The sequence below is a fragment of the Haemaphysalis longicornis genome, unplaced genomic scaffold (assembly GCF_048455015.1).
Source record: "Haemaphysalis longicornis isolate Haplotype H1 unplaced genomic scaffold, Haemaphysalis longicornis Haplotype H1 scaffold_8, whole genome shotgun sequence".
NCBI classification, from domain to species: domain Eukaryota; kingdom Metazoa; phylum Arthropoda; class Arachnida; order Ixodida; family Ixodidae; genus Haemaphysalis; species Haemaphysalis longicornis.
The window spans coordinates 116802096-116822505 of record NW_027526445.1 but is presented as its reverse complement, the minus strand read 5'-3'; the positions used below and the strand labels follow the sequence as shown (position 1 = coordinate 116822505).

Below are 20410 nucleotides of genomic sequence, written 5' to 3'. Positions count from 1 at the left end.
TATATCCAGCATGATGAAAGCAGTTACCTGGTGGTTTTCTTTTTTAAACCAGTGCAGCTCTCCTGGCATGGGTACGTTGCCAACCATGGCAGCTTGCATTTCCTGGATTTGTGCCATGTCTGGGGTGTGAGGGAACAACTTCAGGGAGGCTGGAAACCAGGGACTGTCAAGGGTATTTTTATAAGGAAAAGCAGCTGACCAGTGAAGTCTGCAGAAAGTTACTGGAGGCTTGCCAATATGTGCATCTTTGCATGCGTTTTGCTCCTCCCACTTCCCACGCGGAGTTGTTGATTTGGACTCCAGCCCATGCGGGGCTGGAAGGAGACGAAGCGGCTAACCTTGCAGCTCGAGAGCTAACCGTCCGAGCTGGGCCAGGTCGCACCCCTTCCCATGGAGCCCAATCAACCCGCGACAGCCTTCTGACTTTCCAGGAAATTACCGTATTTACTCGCATATAGGCGCACTTTTTTTCAGACAATCTGACTCAAAAGTTCAGGGTGCGCCTATTACGCGGGGTAACATTGCCGAAAAATTTTCTACTCGCATTCTCGCGCTTCCATAAATCCAGTATAAAAGTTAAACTAACAGCTGCCTACTTACCTTTTAATCATCATGCGAGAGACGTCGACTGCATACACACGCGAAATTTATTTACACGTCATGAACGTTCCTCTCCTTCCCCTATTCGGAGTTGGAGTCGGTGAGAACGCACTCATCACTGCCGAGTGCTGACTCGTCTTTGTCCGAACTCCACAACATGTCGTCTTCGCTCGCATCCAGTGCGTTGGAAATCCCCGTCGTCTTGAAACTTTTCCTGACGACGTCATCGGAGATCTCTCGCCAGGCTTCCGCGATCCAACCGCACAACATCTCCACAGGCGGCCTCTTGATTTTGCCACCTGGAGTTAGCTGATGCTGTCCTCCAACCATCCAGTTAGTGTATATAGCCTGCGAGCGTTGTCCTTAAAAGGCTTATTTAAGGACACGTCCAAAGGCTGGAGTACTAAAGTGAGGCCTCCTGGAATGACGGCAATATCCGTGCGCAGCTCCTTCAACTTCTCTCGTACAGCTTCAACAAGGTGCCCGCGAAAACTGTCCAAAACGAGCAATTCGGGATACAACAGGCCGCCCGGTCGCCGGCCCCAGACTGTTTTGATCCAATCCACCATCAACTCCGCGGACATCCAGCCTTTCTCTTGGACCCTGATGTAGATGTCTCGAGGGAAATTTTCCTTTGGAAGCGTCTTCCTCTTCAAGATGACATAAGGCGGCAGTTTGCGCCCATCCGCAGTCACTGCCAACATGACAGTACATCTTTGCTTTTCCGCGCCAGATGTTCTAATAAGCACGCTTCTTGCTCCTTTCTCCTCAACAGTCGTGTTTCTCGGCATGTTGAAACACAGGGGGGTCTGATCTGCATTCCCAATCTGCGACAAAATGAAGTTCTTCTCCTGCCGGAGCCGTATAACAAAACGGCGAAACTCCAGCACCTTGTCCTTGTACGCCGAGGGCAAGCGCTGGCACAACGTGGTGCGCCTCCTCAGGGTCAGTCCATGGCGTCGCATGAAGCGCGTTGTCCATCCGGAGCTTGCCTTAAAATCTTTCACTTCGATGCCTTGCGCTCGGGCAATTCTGCGTGCCTCAGTCTGCACTATGTCGAGGGACACAGCGCAACCGTCTTGACGAAGGTCCCGTATGAGCTGAACTAGTTGCTCCTCCACTTGCGGATACTTTCCGGACTTTGCACCACGGAAAGCCCGTCTTGAGTTGTTGGTGGCCCGAAGTTTCTCCTGCTGACCTCGCCAGTAGCGAATGCTGGTTTCTCCGACATGGAAACGTCTGTTGGCAGCACGGTTTCTGTGCTCGGGGGCATACTGCACAGCTTTCAGTTTGAATCCAGCCGTGTAGCTCACGTATTTCCCCATTGTGGAGCGCGCCACAACACAGCCATACCAACTGCACGCCGCTTGCGAAATGGCGAGATTTGGTATTTCTTGATGGCGATAGCACTGTCGCTCGTGTCGATAGTTGATAGGACTATTTTTTGCTCTTTGAATCGTTTTTTTTTTTCTTTGGCCGCGTTAAGCATGAACCACATGCAGTGCGCAGTTAACCACGGTAAAGCAAACCACGGTTAGACAAAACCGCAATTTGCTGCGTTGCACGACAGATGAAACTGCGGTTAGCCCGCTGAGCCCACTAACCATGGTTAGCGCAAACTGAGCTTGGCCCCCTCAGTTCGGTCACGCTAACTGCAGTTGCACAGCCGCAGGGCCGCACTGTTCAAAATCGCGGAAGTCCGTTAGGACGCAAGTGGCGTCCCATCAGCAGAGGCGAAAAAAAGGCACCTGGCGTTCGAAGGAGACAAAGGCCCTCAAGTAGCGGGTGCCCCAAAGCTGCCCTCAACAGGCGCTTGTGTTCTTTGTGTCGCTAGTCAGCGCGACTGCCCGTGAGCAGCGGTTCGTTTCCCGAACCACCCGATCAACTACGACAAAAGCCATGCTAAATTTGCAAATTCCGCGCGTCGTTCGCCAAAATATGGATAAAGAAGGCAATCATGAAGCGTTTTCCGCACTCGGAAACGATACGCGCACACGTCGGCCGTGCCTGCAAACACGTCTGCGCGCCTGCCCGCACAGCTCTGGAAGCGGCTCGAACCGGCCCCACCACGGCAGCAACAGCTTGTCGCCGGTCTTCGCAGTCAATCTGATCACAGAAAAGAACTTCCGCGTGCGAGAAATTGGATGTTAGTGTGGCGAAGCATTGTGCTATGTATTGTAATTCGCAATTGTAGAGATAAAATATCCACCGCGATGCTAAGCCTAAAGTTCCGAACACCGAGAAAACCATGACGGTTGCGAGGTGTTGGGGAAGCCTCCCGCTGCTGCGCTCGAGTGCGTTGGCGGTCAAATATCCACCGCGATGCTAAGCCTAAAGTTCCCAACACCGAGAAAACCAAGACGGTTGCCAGGTGTCAGGGAAGCCTCCCGCTGCTGCGCTCGAGTGCGTCGCGTTTGGGTCTGAAGCAAATGTCTTAACGATATTTCCTTTTGTCTACACTGCTTCTCTGTATCTCTGGCGGAGCCAGCCGGCTGGGTCCCGAGCGTTTTCAAACTGCCTCCATGAAGACCGCGCCTCCCCATTTGTTCAAGTCGTCTGACTCCTGCCGCATCCGCACACTGTCGCGGGTCATTTTCCTGTCATTTTCTGACCTCCTTGTGCGCGCAATCGAGCGGCCGTGTTCTGAGCAAGGCAGAAGCCGCCGCGGACAAAAACGCTCCATGCTGTTCACGCTTTAGGTCACTTTATCCGCGTGCCACATGTATTGGCCTCGAGGACATACCGTGGCGCCGCCTACGAGTGACGTCACTTGTAGGACTCCGAATCGTGTTGTCGTCTGCTACAACACATTTCCTGTGCGTATGCGGAATCGTTTTTTTGTTGTGGCCACCGTCTCGCCCGCTCCTCATGGATTTGATGCAAATTACCAAAAAAGTTGTCTGTAAACCAAATAATTCGGGTAAGCAATCAGCGACTCGCTTGTTCCCTGCGACACCACCGCGTTTAGGTAGTTGCTACCATCGCGACCCACAGCTCTTTCATACGCAGCCAGCTAACGCCAAGGACGATGCAACTGATGCCGAGAAAAGTACGCTGTAAATCCATTATGAAAAACTTGTGACGGGACATGTGTGTGCAAGCAAACACCTTGTAACAGCGACAGAAACGCGTCGCTCACTTTTGATCTCACCGCGCGAACTGCTCGTATTGCCTCGTAAATGAATGACGCGTGAACGCTGATCAGATTGCTTTGCCGCACATGCTTAAAAGTATTGTTACGGTCTGCAGTTTGGCTTGATCAGTGCCTATTTCCCCTACGATGTTTTATAGTCATGCCCGGATTTGATTAACGATCACTGCCATAGCCTGTACACTGCACGGCTGATGTTTACTTTTTGCGACTTGTCCGCAATGTATGAACAGTATGAACGCAAGTTTTTAACGCCTTCGAGCGGGTTCGGGCAAGGATATATTTAGTTTTCATTAGGTGCTCGGCGTGGTAATTTATAATTGCAGCGTGTTTTGTATGTTTACAGTTAGCCGGCACTTCTCAAGCATCAATTTCGAAACTCACGACTGCTCACAGAAGGCGAGGCTGCGTACGAGGAGAATCACGTCGTTAATGATTTTGGGTAATGGGGATATTTAGAATAGGAGAACCGAGTGTTGGGGGCCCTCAAGAAGTTAGAGGAACCCAAACACAACACGCGCGTTCGCGACGGGAGGGCCTTCGCCAACATCTCGCAGCCGGCTTCGGACGCACGTAATCGGACGTTGGGAACTCTAGGCTTGGCGTCGCAGCAGATATTTCATCACCGTTAGAGTTGCGAGTGACAGTCCCTAACAGAATGTTTCACCGCGCTGGGAACTCTGTAAGCACGGTGATTTCCGTTGACCTCCGCGGCCGGCCGGCGTAAATCGCGGCAGATATTTGAGCATCGCTTTGAAAACCACAGCTGATGACACTACCTATTAGAATTTTTCATCACACTAACATCCACTTACACCAATCTGGAACTTCTTTTCCACGACTTGTGTGATTTTAAAAAGCGGCGACAAGTTGTTGCTGCCGCGACCTGCGTCGGTTCGAGCCGCACTGTCGGCTGTGCGGGCAGGCAGGGCGGGTGCGTGTGCTTCTGCGAGCAGTGAACGCTTCACGATTTCCTGCTTTGTACATTTCTTGCAAACAAGGGAAGTCTAGAAACTTCACTCGGCGATCGTCGTAGTCCACATTGTTGATCGGGGAAACAAGCCACTGCTTATGCTTCGGTCGCATGCGTAATACACCACCACGCTCATGGTGTTTGCGGATAATCTACCACAGTTTATACGTTTATACAGTCACCATTAGGTCGAACTGCGCTTGACGCACTGAGAATTAACTTCAAACTAAGGAAATTAACACGAAAATACTTTTGGAACGCACTTTTTAAGCGAAGTGTCTTGTGCTGCAAGCCAACTACGCAGCAAGATAGGAACGGTGATCCTACAAGAGACGTCAAAACGATCGCAGCGCCGGCCTCTCCAGTGGTGGGCCTCGCGGCCAATAGTTGGTCTTTGTGCTTCGCGAAAACTGTGTTTCATTTCTGCCTCGGCTTGCAATAGTGTAAATGCGATGCTGATCACAGTGCGAAGTTTGGAGTGCGCCTATTATGCGTGGAAATAAAAAATCAGATTTTTCGCGACCAAACTGGGGGTGCGCCTATTATGCGAGTAAATATGGTACCTGCCACTACCGCCTCTCTCGCCGGCGCTACCCTCCACCCCATTGGTCACTCTTTATCACCGAGGAACGGTACTGGCCTGGCACCTTCTCCAAACCAACACCCTCCCCTGTCGTGCCAGACTGGATGCAATTTATCCATCTTTATTTCCCTCTCCCCAATGTCCCGACTGTGGAGCCCACGAAACAGTTGCTCGTATCATTTGGCAATGCCCTCAAAACTCATTCCCTCTCATCTCTTGTGTGGAGCACTGGGAGGCGCGGGTCCAGCAAGGACTCGCTGAATGAGTAGCCCGGGTCACCGGCGCCTTCCAAGCGCTGGTCACCACTCGTCGTTGACCCAACGGCTCCAGAATAAAGTTCTTTCTCTCTCTCTTTCTTGCGGATATTTTTGCTTTTACATTAAATTTACATTTTCTTCTGCCATTCTGTTCTTGTTTTAATATTTGAAAATTATGAATGTAAAAAAGGAGACATGCTGCACATCATCTTACTGGCTGTAAAACAAATCCCGCACCACCATCTCCACTAATGGGAAGCCTGGGGAGGGGTGAAGCATGCCATGTGTGAGTGTACTCTTGGCGCCTTGGCATTTTTGCCCATAGATATGAAACCGTTGGGGGGTGGAGGTGTACAGCTTTGCTGTAAAAGTCTCATGTCTGTGAAGCACTAAGCATTCTAGCGCGAGTCGTAAAACGAGTGTCACTGTGTGTTCTTTTAGCATGCGTTATGTTCTAGCACGAGGCATTGGAAAACGAGAGTCCTGGTGGTTTAGTACTGTGGCTACATGAAACGACCATGACGATCACAGGAGACGCTGGCAGCCTGAGCCCTTAACCCTTTGTGGGTCGAATTTTTTCACCAAATGGGACCCCCCAGTGTCGATTTTTTTTATTGCTGATTTAAATTCTTCGGGTGAATCTATTTCGAGAAAAAATTATAGTTATTTTTTTAGGGTGACCGTAAAGTGACAAAAAAATCGTTCATGTTGTTACATATATGTGGTTTATTCATGATTAACACAAGAAAAAATCTGTAAAAACGAGAGAGTAACAAGCCAGCACCTTTTGAGTGAATAAAAATCAGATAGACATCAGTTTCGCTTGCGCAAAAAGCGGGAAGCGCCCGGAGGACGATACTGAAACCAGCCGGATTTGGGAGTGATAGAGGGTGCACCGCTCATAAAATACAAAAAAAAAAGGAGAAAAGAGCCTCACCAGTTTCGCAGGCGACCTTGGTCTGTGGCAGGCGCAAGAAGCGAGAGGCGCCTGGTGGGCAATACCCAGCGCCCCCCCCTCGGTAGCGGATGCACGAACGATAGCCGGCGCGCCGCTGAAGTAAATCATAAAAAAATACAAAGAAGAGCCATCAGAGCGAGAAAAAAAATTTGACGTATTTCCGCAGTGTGGCAGCCCATGCCAGGCAAGAGAAGTTGGCGAAAAACGCGCGCTTTTTAAAGATACATGCAATGCCGTACATGTACGTCATTGACCATTTTGAAAGTGTTTGCCGATGCCGTATATGTACGGCCATGACCCTCAAAGGGTTAAAAAGCAGTGAAAAAGAAATTTAATGTTGTTTGATTAAACTGAGGTGAATGTGAGTGGTAGTGCTAAAGCAGGTGGAAATGCCACTTGATTATACCAGGTTATCATTTTTCTTTCAATATTATTGTAGACACCTTTTCAGTGTCAATGGAGGTACAGTCTTTGTCGAAATTTTCTAGGCCTTGGGGAAAGGGCATAGGCTGCAAAAAATGAAAAGCACAAGCTTACCTCTTGAGCGAGGCTGAAATGTTTTATGCCGTAAGGCTAGAGAAAACACCTGTTTTTCTTACTGCCGTAAAATACTTTAAGGGGGAACACTGCTCTTAAAAAAACTTTTTAAGTTTTAAGTAAACTCTGTGAAACTTGTCAGTCTTGCTGCTTTTCCCTCACTGATTTCAAACGTGGCATTTGTTTTTTAGTTGGGCAATTAGTTCCCGAGATAATTAGAGGTAATTAAGCATTTTTGGAGGAACAATAGACAAAACTGTGTAGGTCATAAAACTGTAATCTTTGCATTTTCCAACGCTATGAACCCTGGTGAGTGCAGTGAGAGAATCGGTTTTTTTATGCATCGCTTGGATCTAATTTTACAGCTCATTACGTTTACGTTGGTGGCACCAGTGGCAAGGAACCATTTTGATTGCCCATTTTAAACACTGAAGTTTAATGTGCTGTAAAATTAGTTCCAAGCGATGCATCAAAAAACTGGTTGTCTTATTGCACTCACCAGGGTTCATAGTGTTGGAAAATGCAAAGATTACAGTTTTATGACCAACACTGTTTTGTCTATTGTTCCTCCAAAAATGGTTAATTATCTCTAATTACCTCGGGAACTAATTGACCAACTAAAAAAACAAATGCCACGTTTGAAATCAGTGGGGGGAAAGCAGCAAGACTGACAAGTTTCACAGAGTTTACTTAAAAATTAAAAGAAAAATAGTTTTAAGAGCAGTATCCCCCCTTAATCACACTTAGACGCTAAGCTTCTTCTTTGAATTCTTTGTGGCACAGAGAAACCTTTGTCATGTCCTAGAAAGCTTAGACAAAGACTGCACATCGATATTGGAATCACTTGCACTGTTCATCTTGGCGAGTGCACACCCTGCCTGCATTCTGGCGTTTCTGCCAGCCTCGTTTGTTGGCATTGGTGTTGTTTTTGGACTTTCTAGGTTATAGGAGTGGTCTTTTAGGATGCATTTTTGAGTTATTCAACTTGGCGACCGTTCTCCGCAGACCCCCCAGAAGAGGAGGCTGTCGGAAGTTGTCGGGGAACGTTGGCCCCTGTCGGCCGTAAAGCCGTCCAAGTCTTCCAAGGCGCCAGTTCCGGACATAAGCCCAATTGAAGGCGGAGCCGCCCCAGTTGCACGGTCCCGAAAGAGGGTCGAGGGTGCCACCCCTGCACGGCTTGTCACGTCCACGCCAGCCAACCCACGACCAGCAAAGCAACTGGGAGGTAGCTGCACTCCCGCACCGGTCGGCGTTACGTCTACGCCAGTCGGTAACCAGCCACGGCCAGCGAAGAAGACCGCCGGGAATGGCTCCACTGAAGTCGTCATGTCCACACCAGCCCGTCTTCAGCCACGACAGGCCGACAGGCTCGAGGACGAGGAAAACACCGCAGCACGAGTTGCGACATCTACACCAGCCAGCAGTCAGCACCGACTGCCGACGACGCTGAACGGCGACGCCTCTGGCGAAATCGTCACGTCCACTCCAGCGAGTGTTCAGTCACTGCCCAGACAGCCAGGTAAAATGGGAAGAGGCGTGCGCTAGTGCGTGTATGCAGTCTTGACGATAAGTGTGGTTGATACGAATAAAAAAATTACCTTGCTTATGCGCGTTGCGTAAAGCGAACTAAATTTGAAGCGTTGCGAAAGCATTCTGATGACACGGTTAATACAAATTGGCGAGGGCTTTTATGAAAGTAACGTAGTATTGGAAGGCAGCTGTAACTTGCGTTCTAACGTGCGTATGTAGAGACCAGTCTATAAAGGTGCAGAGTTTTAATGCATTCGTTACCGTATGTAACTAGTAGTCGTAGTTTTGAAGGAATGCTGCAGTGATTCTGATTGGTGCTTTCACTTTGGGCAGCATTTTAGTTGTCACCAGCCCGGAGTGGCCCTGTGTGATTTGGTGATTGCTACAGATACCCCATCTACTTGGTGCTTTGCTTTTGATGCGCATTTCTTTTAAGTGGCTTTCAAATGCATTTATTGTGGCAGCCGAAAGGGCACTGATCAGTAGCAGCAGTATCGCTTGTATGACGTCTCTCAAACACGCAAACAATGCCCATACTTTGAGGGACATTAAAAAGAAGAAAAAAATTGAACGAGAGTCTCTAAATGTATCGTATCTGTGGGGAACAACCGCATATGGCTCAAGTGTTTCGTGGCCACCTAATCTAACAGCCAGATGCGCTTCTTAACCACATTCCTAAAGCATTTCAAATGTCAAAAACGGTTGTAAAAAGACCTAAGTGGCCAGTATGACATGACCACTTCAATAGCTGTTTTGCAGCTAAAAGAGGTTCAGGGAAATGGCTGCAGGTTGAATTATAAAGCCAGTTTCATAAAGCCTACTGCTGTATGTTTGCTTGGTGGAATAAAACAATAATGGCATCCAACCTTATTTTACTAATAATGGGAAGTATGCAAATTAGGATTTGGAAGCAATCGTACTGTAGCATTGCACCCATTCGATTACGACTACAATGGCATCCCGGTCATTCCCCCAACGCTGCACAGCTCTCGCTGCATCTTCAAACATTGAGGGCAAAGGGTAGGCAGATTTTGTTAGCCCTAGAATAGTTAATGTTGTTCAATGCGAAGAAATGCATCCAATGACTTTTGTTATGCACGCCCTGCAAAAACATATGCTGTGCATTATGCTGGCTGGCCTTACTTTCTATGTGAGCACCAAGGGGGCCTTTCTGAGGTCTTGCGTTTAATATTAGGGGCACATGTATTGAAAGTGGATTATCAAGAACCAACTGAAGTCTGGAATATTCTCTGGTTCCCAGTGGTGTCTGAATAACGGGGGGGGAAGTGGTGGGAAAAAGCTTTCACACCCTGAGAAATTCTTTGGTCGTTACAAACAGGCTTTGCAGGGAATTTGTTGTGTGTCTGCACATTGCGTTAGCGTGTACATGTCCTATTCATCCATCATATTTCTAGAAGCTTTATAAGAAATTGACTGCTTCAGAGCACTGGCGGCAAATTCTTGGCAATTAGCCCAACAGTGATTCTAGCAAACAAAAAAAAAAACAAAAAACAAAAAAATAAATCCTGCACCCCTCCGCCTAACGACAAAGCTTTCTTGTGATGGATTCTTCAGTTGGCCAATCCCACGCTGCGGCGAGTGTGTGCTACTCTGGAGGTACGCACCACTTTTCTAGAATACCCAGAGCAACTCTCGGCCGGGCACTCCGTAGGCCTAATGTTTGGGTTCGGGGTGTATGGCGCGAATCGATACCTTATGCTTGGCGTTCGCTTCGGCTGTGTCGAAATGGAGCAGTCGCATAGATGCCGACTTCATAACGCGAGGGACTCCGGTTCAATTCCAACTAGTGGGAAGCGTTTTTTCTTTCACCTTACTCGTGATCATTTTCATCATCATTGTCGGAGAGAGAGAGAGAAACAACGTCTTTATTTGGCCTGCGGAAACCTTGGGGGGCACCTACTATCGCCGGCCTCCCTGGGGGGGAGGTGACAAGTTCGGCCGCTGGCGATCGATGGCCGCTAGCGCGAGCTGTGCAGCCATCTTCTGTAGTTCATAGTCCGCACTGGTCACCGCACTCTCCAAGCGCGGCGGCAGCGGATCCGCAGTGGTTGAGTCCGTTTGCTGGCAGTCCCAGAGCATGTGCTGCATGGTAGCGCGACTGTCACCACACATCACACACTTATCTGTCTGGAATAATTCGGGGCACACCTTTCCTGCCGAGCGTATTGGCGCACAGCGGCCTCAGTGACGACACCAAAGCTTCGGTTTAAAACTGCTGAATGCAGTTTGGCTTCACTAATCATCATGTACAGTCGACTCCCGTTAATACGGTGTCCACAGGGACCTCAAAAAAACTTCCAATATAACAAATTTCCAATTAAACAAAAAGTGCAAGAATAGCACTGCTATTAGCAATACGTCTCCTTTCTTAATTTTGTTCAGGTTCTCCACGGTCACCAATTCGAGCGTAGAACACGGGTTGCCCTAATAGTCGAGACATTGTGAAAATAAAATCCTGAAGAGTCCGCCAAATAAACTGCTCACACGGTGCTGTGCACAACAAAGAAGGTAGAGTGCCTGAAAAGAGCGGAAATGCGTTCGTACGCTGGCACGAGCGAGGCTCAATTGAACGGCTGCGTTACAGACTTTGTGCTGCCTCAGTTGCAGTGGTGTTGACATAATGCAGAGCACAGCGGTGTTTTGGCGCTTAAAATTTTGAATTTTATCAAGAACTGACGGTCACCTCGATGCTTCCTATTTCAAATTACTTTCAATTTACAAATGTAATGCATTTTAGCTATGCATTGTTGAGCGATTTCTTCCATTCATTGCATCTAATATTGCCGAGAGAAGAACATTACTTCCAATTAACCGAATATTCGAATTATCGAGAATCGACTGTATTTGTATAGAAAGGGAAATCCCACAATGAAAATTTGCATCGGAATTCATGTATCGTGATTGACTTGTGATATTCAGCATGCGGGATTGACTTTATATGTAGCCAGACACAAGCGAAACAATAATAAATTATGCTATCTTCATCTATGAATGTGTGTCACGTTCCGTGTTAGAACGCTCGTAATTTTTCTGCTTTTTTTCCTATAAAAACTAGTTGTAACTTCTGAGCAGCGTCCGGCCTCGTCCGTCTTCAAGATTTGGGGCTCTTTGATTGACAATCTCGGACTCACCGTGGATAGTCCGCAGGTAGTCCGAGGGCTCCCCAAGCCATAGAAATGTACGCGAAAAACGAATGCCAGGCTGCTTCTCGGGGAGTCTGCATGAGTCCGAGACTGAGAATCGATCGCATTGTCACTGTGCAGGGTTTGCACAGGTCCTTGAAAACCTTGAAAACCCTTGAATTTAGAAGTGTCAATTTCAAGGCCTTGAAAGTCCTGGAATTTTTAAATGGTCCCTGAAAACCCTTGATTTTTCTGTTGACAACCAATGGCCCTGTCTTTTCGCAAGATTTTTAAGTGTTTGTCGTGGATTTTAGGTGTTAAAAATGTAAAGAAACAGTGTAACAATCAAGTTTCAGTGTATTGCATGAAATTAAGAGTTTAGTGGATAGTCATTATTACGAGGCAAAATTGGGAGAAGCACTCCTAAATAGACTCCATGTCAGGATACAATCCAGTGAAAGCCGGCTTCTCTTCTCTACCTTGCATGTTCCATTTAGTCTGTGGATGGCCACTCATTGCATGTTTGCTGTGCCTCATACGCTCCATCTGCGTTTGCTTTTACGTGCAAATGGTAGACATGTACATAGCCTTGCAGCAACACTTTCTGATTTAATTTCAGCTGATACTCTTGCTGAAAAAGCAGGAGATACAGGCAACATTAATGAAGTTTTGAAATCAAACTGCCTCAGCAAAGCAGTGAGAAAAAAGAAAAAGCTCTAAATACCAACTGTGAATAAAAAATCATACTGGGGGAGCATTCACGAACCCGTTAGCGCCTACCTAAATGTGCACTAATGTGCTTAGGTATTGGGCAATAACAAAATTTCGCATTGCATTGAAAAAGTTATAAATAATCCCAGATAAAACATTAGATGGGAGCCTTGAAAATGTGTTTTCTGGTCCTTGAAAGTCCTTGAAAACCCTTGAATTTTTGCTTTTGAAGCCCGTACGAACCCTGCTGTGTGACCTTGGTAGGTACTTGTTAGGGCACCTTGTTAGGGCAAGTACCTGTTGGGGCCATAGGCCATTGTTCACCTGTGAATGATGGCCTATGGCGCGGTCACAAAAGAGTTAAAGGGCCAGACAACCGATTTTTGTCGAGTACATTTTCCCTAACCCAAATGAAAGGGCATCACTTAAAACACCTTAACCCGAAGCGGTTTTGCTGACAGCACCATAGAACTTTTGAAATCAGATTTTTTAGATCTGCGAGCCTTACGTGTCCCGCCAGAAAGGAACGCTGGCAACCGTGATGGGGAGCCGTGCGGCAACATACTTTTAACTGCACGTGAGGTTAAAAGAGGCGTTGAAAAACTTGCCCCCGGCTAAGACAGCAATGATGTACAACCTTTCCTATTCCTTCGCGCGGTTTTTGAATCGCGCGTTGAAATCGACGGAGTTGTTTGGACACGGGAGGTAGAGTCACGTTTAAGACACACTGCGTGGTGCCACCTTTCACAGTTCAGAAAAGTTTAGTGCCAAATTAAAATTCCTTCCGCCTGTTTATTTAGCGATTCCTTGTGGTTACTCCAGTATATACAATGCTGGCTTTCACACGAGCTGGAGGATGTGCACTCCGCAAAAATCGCTCGTCTCTCCCTTTAATGTGCCAGGTGTCTGTTGGGGAGCGTGCTGATTAAGCTTTCTCTCTCTCTGCTTCACCGTGCCAGATGCATCGCTTGGGGAAGCGCTGTCCCACACTTCAGTCGACCCTGGTTACACCAGCAACCCGTCCCCGTGCCTCTTTGACTCTGCCCTGGCATCTCCAGAAAAGTCGCAGTTGAGACCCCGGAGACGAGCGGTGCGTACTTGTGCTCTATATGAGGTCTGTTTTTCGGAATCGGTGAGGGATTTTTTTAAGGGTGTTACACTACAACAGAACATAAAACAATTTTTTCAGCTATCCTTTGCCAGTGTGCAGTCGAATCCTGCTACAACGAAATTGACGGGATGTGCGATAAATTTCGTCGAAGCGGAAACTCGTCGGGGCGAAATCTGCCCCAACATACCATGCAAGGGCAAGAAAATAGCCCCGTGTATTATCCGCCTCATTGACAGCATAATGCAATGTTTAGAAACAGGATTGATGCACAATTGCTGCATGTTTATTTGGATAACAAACCTACCAATGGTTATGTTTTTTACCCGCTCGTGAAGAGCGAGTTAGGGGAAGGGGTTTGTTGAAGAAATGCACCCTCAAAACATATTACTGCACAACAAGGCATATCTACCAAGCTGATTACTTGCACATAGCTTTTCGGCTGCCGGAAGCCCCCATTCTCACTTGTGGCAGGCAGGAGAGGTGTCGTTATCTTATCCTCCATGGAGTTATCTTCTGAGTAGGCGCACTGCGACTGACCTTGGCAGGCAAGCCACGCATGCTTGCATTTATAGCTAGCCGCTCACAACGCATACATGACTGCACCGCACCAGCATCAGAGCACATTTGCGTGATTCCAACTGGATACGGATTGGCTGTAGCTTCGGCTTGGCGAACCAGGCCTGTGTCTCATGTAAAGACAGCCAGCCATAGAGTTTCTCACTAGATTACCTAGAGTGGAATCTGGCGCTAGCGTCAACGTGATTCGGCGGAAGTGCTCTACGCCTCCATGAGTGCCGCCATAGTGTGTAGTTCGTCCGGGAGTTCGGCATGGCACGGCCGGCAATGACTTTGTGGCTGCGCAAATTGAGTTTTTGTTTTAAAAATTGCTGCCGAAAGTGCCGCTGTCAACAAAGTTTGTTTTGTGTAAGGCACTGTGTTCGAGGTCTTATGCTGCAAAACAAATTAGAAGGTTACAAAGAAAAGAAAAAAGTAGAGGTCCTGCCTTTGGCTCACGCTGCCAGATACAGCGGGCCGCCTCGGATATATTTTTAAGTTATTACATCCTTCAATCTGGGTGAGGTTGTCTTTGATTTTTTGTAATATTTAGCTGAAAAAAATTATTTATATTGTCTAAAGCTGTGTTCTTGCTCCCTCTCATTAGTCTCATTATCGTATGCTACGCGCCTTGGCAGGCAATGCAGCATTACAGATGCGAGAATGATGTAATCGCGTTGTATTTATTTGTTTTGTATAAGCAGGTATAAATTAACGTGCAAGCGAAGCCTGTTACCGCAAGTAAGTCTTTAAGTACGCGCACAAAGCATTATGAAATTGCATGAATGCTTCAAACGGCAAATAAATACTGGCTTGTCGAGTTGCTGTGTATGTTGCCCCATTGCGCCTGTCCAAGGCAGGGCATGCTTCAAGGGGTAAGTAAACGCAGCGACGGCGACGAGCGACACAAAAATTGTAACAGAATGGGTGCAGAAAACGCATAGTGTGTGCTAGCGAAGCTTATTTAGTGGCGACAGCAGCAAGCGGGAAGCGGTTTAAAGCAGCAAGCGGCCGTCGGGGCCCTCGCTCGCTTTTTTCTGGCCAGAAGCAGCCCACAAGCGAGCGGCAGCGGCGATATAGTGAACTGTAGCCAGGAGGCGGACTCTTAGCCTTCAACCCAGCGTCCGGGCTAATTGCGACTCATGCGGCATATTCTCCCCTGGTGAGCCTGGGGAAACATTACTGCGTTGTTGTTGCCCTAGCAACGCCACCGCCATGTTGGCCTTGAAGGCGTTATAATTGCCATGACAACAATGTGAGGGCGCGCAGCTTGCATGGGGGAGAGGTAACGCTCTCCCTTCTCATGCCGGTTGGATTCCTTCCCCCCACCCCCTGTCCCCCCCCATTCCCACCCGGCAACCGCCGCCGCCACCCCGCTGCCTCCAACGGGCAAGCCTCGCCGGCCTCGCTCCGCCGGCACGAAGCCACGCCGCTTGAGCAGTAACGACGCCAGCTCGAATATCACTTGAACACTTTATTCGCGTTACGTGCGCGAACGCTACGTGCGGCGAGAAACACCGATGACCAATACAACACAGACAAGGTTGTCTGTCTTTGTCTTCAAGCACAGCACACGCACAACACAAGTCCTATCCTTCAGATCAGCTTCACGTACGGCATACGAACGACGTTCTCACCTTTTGCTAACAGCACTCGGAGTCTTCGCGTTACGATTCATCCTGGTGTTCTTGGCGTCCCTTATGTAGCACCGAGGGAGCACATACGAGAAATAGCCCACTACATGAAACGCGCGTCGGCCTCGCCGTCGCGCAGGGAAACCGTTCTCGCGCATGCGCAGCAAGACGGGGTGACGGGGCTGACGGCGCGACGCGGGGGTGAGGGAAAGCGCTCCGTGAACGAGCGAAGAGAAAAACGGGAGAGAAAGAGAGCATTTTGTTTCCCCAGCGCCACTGCCGTTTGGTGCGCAATAATAGAACCGAAACTAGAAAGAGTAGCATCGGACTGCTGTAGCGACGAACGACGACGACAGAGGACATAGGCGGCAGTGTATTAATTTTTTTCGCTTGTCGCTTTGGCCAAGTACACTCTGTTGTTGCACCTTTTGGGTTGCGTTTTTCGCGTCGCTTGTCGCCGTCGCTGCATGTGGTCACCCCTTCATCTGAAGAAACTCCCCGCTAACGCGAGCACATGCGTTAAGAGCTAATCACGCTGCTGTTTAGTCATGTCTGTGATAGCCATTGAATGCCAAACAGGGCATCCCGAAAACAGAACTAAAAAACGCTTCAGAGCCGAGAAGCCTAATCCATAGCTCTTTGCACTAGCCACTTGCTGCCAATCCGATTCGCACACTACCCACAATTCCCATGTCGGCGTGTGATCACAGCGACACTTTCCGCTCTAGGTAATATTGAGAAACTCTATGCAGCCAGCCACATCGTTATCACCAGCGAACAGTGGCGTCCATCTATGAGTTTGTTTTGTTTTTGTTTATGGGTGGTACCGTGGGTGCATGGTGCATGCTTTTGGAGAAACTAAGCTCTTTGAATGTATAAAAAGTTACAGATAGCTGGCGTTATGCTTATTTTATTGTAAAATAATTGTTCAAACCCAGCCCCAATCAGCAAAAATTTCATTGAAGCGAAAGCAAGCCAGACAAATGGTTCGTTGTGGTGAGGACTTTGTTGCATTGACTTCTATGGCTGGTTGACGGGGGGGGGAATTGGAAATATTTCGTTGAAGTGGACTTCGTTGTAGTGGGATTTGACTGTCTAAACAGTCAGTGCCATTTATTCAGTACAGTTGAACCTTGTTAAAACGAAAACTGATGTACCAAATTATTGGCTATAGTGAACTAAATACGAACTTAGGTTGGTCACACTTCATTTCAGTGAAGCTTATCATTTTGTTGTGAAACCGAAACCGCGAGAGCCGCGCGCTATATCGGCTGTAACGAAGAAATGTTGAGTTCGCGCGAAGCTCAGAACTCAAAAGCTAGCATAAAAAAGGCCAAATAACGACCATTTCTTTAATCGGTTGAAAAAGTTGCGGCAGTTTTGGTTGTCCAACGCAAAAGGGCATGTGTGGCTAGTTGCGCCCCCCTACATATGAATAAAACAGGAAAACTGCGGAAACTCATGTGGCGACGGAAGGTGGCGCTGGCTGTCCGGCATTGAATGAAGGCAAGCGCAGCAACATGCCGATTTCACTTGATACCACTCTGTTCTCTGGCAGCGTCTGAAATGGCATCGAAGAGGTAGTCCGTGTCTGTCGATATGTTAGAGCCAATTTTTACCCCTACTGTCGGATGCAGCGAACTACTTTACTGCCCCAATACTGCTTTATAAGGAGGTTCAACTGAAATACGCATTCAGTGACACCTGCGCTCCTATTTATTACGCATCTCTTTAGTTCACACATGCTTCTGACTACGCATAAGGGTAGGCAGGATGTGGGTTGTAGTATAGCATAAGCAAAAGCACAGGGTATTTGATGCGGACATCAAGGCATAAAGATGTGGGAAAAAGTAAACGCAAAGTTTGAGTACAGATACCAAACAGATTCACAAACAAAGCGAGCGATGTGAAATTCACAAAAACTATTGCACGAACAGGCATCACTAACGTTGTCGTCGCAAGGCTGCGTAAGAGGAGTGAAGTACGCGTTTCAAATATATGTGCACAATTTGCATGCAATATATCATCAACTTGAACCAGTTGTAATGTGTTAAAATGATGCCAGCGGCGACTTTTACGGTGTTATATCGCACAGGTATATACAGGCAGATGATTTATGAACAAAAGTCTCTGGCGAAGTGCATTTGAGCATATCGTTGAGCCGCGAGTTTCGTTCTTGTACTGCTCAAGGTAAAAATGTGTATTGGTAAGTGTCGTTATCGAATTCGTACTCAGTCAAGTGTTTGTTGTGCTTATTTTTGGTGATGCATCCAGCTCTAGGAGGCGATGTACGAGAATAAGCTTAGGCTGTAATAACAGCGCACAAATGCTAATGGGGTGGAAGTTCTGCTCTACTCAGAAGAGCAAGAGGAATTCTAGGTGAGAATATTTGCTAAAAATAAAGTGTACTGCCTTATTATTTGTACTTTTATTGATTTAATAAATATTTCAAGAGGACATCACCGAAAGCCTAGCGTAACCTGAAGCTCTGCGGTTTTTCTCCATTGAGGTGTTGCATTGCGTCAGTACTTTTACAAAGATTTATTCACTTAACACCGGTTACAGCCAACCAGTTAACCAGTTCATTAATGGAACTAATGGACTACAAACACATGGATTACTGGTAAAATTGCATATTTGTGCACTGCCTTAATTATCAAGTAATTGCTTTGCACTAATTTCTACACACCTTTTTACTATGGTCGAACACGGATATATCAAACCCCTAGGGGATCACGAAATAGTTCGATATATCGACAATTCGAAACATAAAATATGCCCGTCTGAAGCTTATCTGAAAACTCAGCACATCAGCGAGAGCTTTTCAATGTCATGACAAGCAAAAGCTTACCGATTTGTTCCTCACCGCAAGGAAAATTCAAACCGCAGCGCAACGACCACGCCGCTTTATGTAACATGAAAAAAAAAAGTCTGAGATTCGCTTGTTTCTTCTGAGTCGTTAAGTTCATTAGACTACCATCAAGCTTCCTAACGCAGTCCAAATGGGAAAATCCATCATTGTACACTGTGCAACAACAGCGGCGAATCTGAACACTAATGCAAGCTTGGCTGGTTGGAAACGTTGTCAGGGCCGCTACAGTAAAACCTCGTTACAAGAGACACTGTTACAAGAGACACTTGGTTATAAGAAACACTTGAATGAAAGCAGTTTGGTTGGTTTTCCTATGTTCGCCATGTTAGCAACTTTGCATAGAAGAGACCTTGGTTACAAGAGAAACGTTTTTTGGTTCCCTTGAGTGTCTCTTGTAACGAGGTTTTACTGTAGTAAAGTCCGCTTCTTTGGCATCGGTGATGTCCGCCACAGGGTGCACATCGTCGTCAACACTTACGAACGCGTGTCCCATTGTGGCATTCAGAATAGAGCATGGCAATGGTGACAGCTCCCTAACTCTTGAGGCACTCACCGCTGTCGTCTTTGATATCAGAACACCTCTCCTCTGGGGCCGCACAACAAACCTGCTCTGCACACGACACACACTGGAACAGCTGGGCCGTGGCCGCACTGCTTTCGTCTTTGCGCCAGGTTTGATGTGCAGTATCGCTCTCAAAAATGCTGCGAGGAATGCAGCCGAAATCGTTTCACCGGCCTGTACCCGTCGAATTATGTCCGCTTGCGCCGCTAAATCCAAATTCTTCCGCATTTCCATGGGCTCTGTAACGTGTGCTGCGGGCGAAACAAACACACACCTTGCCATATAGGTGCCCCCCTGCGCGAGTTACCGCTGATAATCGTTCAAGCACGTAGAAAAGAATGTTAGAAACCGAGCGCTTCTGGTGCTTCTGGTCGTTTTCTCTTCCTTTATTGCCTTTTTTACCCAATCACTCCCTGCGTTCATGCTGCCATGCGGCTGTCCCCCATTGTAGCGTGCGAGCAGCAGGTGTTTAAGGCTGTCGAAGCGACGCGACGGAGCCTCTTTCTCACCGGGCGTGGCAGCACCGTCATCGCAACCGCACTGTGAGGAGAACCGCACTTGCAGGGGCACTAGGTGTGCGGCGTTCAATATATCGAATGTGCCCGTAATCGGAAGTTTGATCCACACGTACCGTATTTACACGATTGTAAGACGACCCTTTTTTTCAAATTTGACAATCCAATGTTGGGGGGTCGTCTTAGAATCGAAGTCGAACCATGTGCCGCTTGCAACGACAAGAGAGACAAGAAATCAGGGGTGCTTCGACGTGTGAACGGCTTTGCACGCTCATTTCCATGGTTACGGTAACCATTTCATACATTCTGGCGTCAATAAAAATGATGCACCTTTTGTAAGTTGGACCTAGAGCGACTAACCTCCCACTATCGCGTTCGGAAGTGTACTAAGCAACGTGATATGATAGTGACTACATTTGCACCGTGCATTGAATAAAGGGATTCGCTAATACTCGTTTTGTTTATTAGAGACCACGACGATAAAGCCGGTCGTGTTAGAGACGAACAAAATGCTTCGTGAAAGCGAGTAACGTGTCGTGAAAGCGAGTAACGTGCTCACGGAAATTGCGAGCGGCTGCTTCCGTCAGCCGCCATGTTGTTTTAATCACGATCGCGCGTGGCTGCTGCCGGTTGCTTCGATTGTCATCTCGAATAGTTTCCCGCTCAACCCAAAGCGCATAGTTTTCCGCGTGCTTATACAAAAGCTTTTCTTTTTTTA

At 47.6% G+C, this 20410-nt stretch overlaps 1 protein-coding gene across 1 annotated transcript in view; it reads left to right on the top strand.

Moving 5' to 3' along the window:
• Nucleotides 1-20410, top strand: part of LOC144149649 (uncharacterized) — a 41793-nt gene that overhangs the window by 5986 nt on the left and 15397 nt on the right. Inside the window, exons 3-4 of the mRNA XM_077681308.1 lie at nt 8065-8578; nt 13403-13533. Of these exons, the coding sequence (XP_077537434.1) occupies nt 8065-8578; nt 13403-13533 (645 nt within the window). The remainder of the gene's footprint in view (nt 1-8064; nt 8579-13402; nt 13534-20410) is intronic.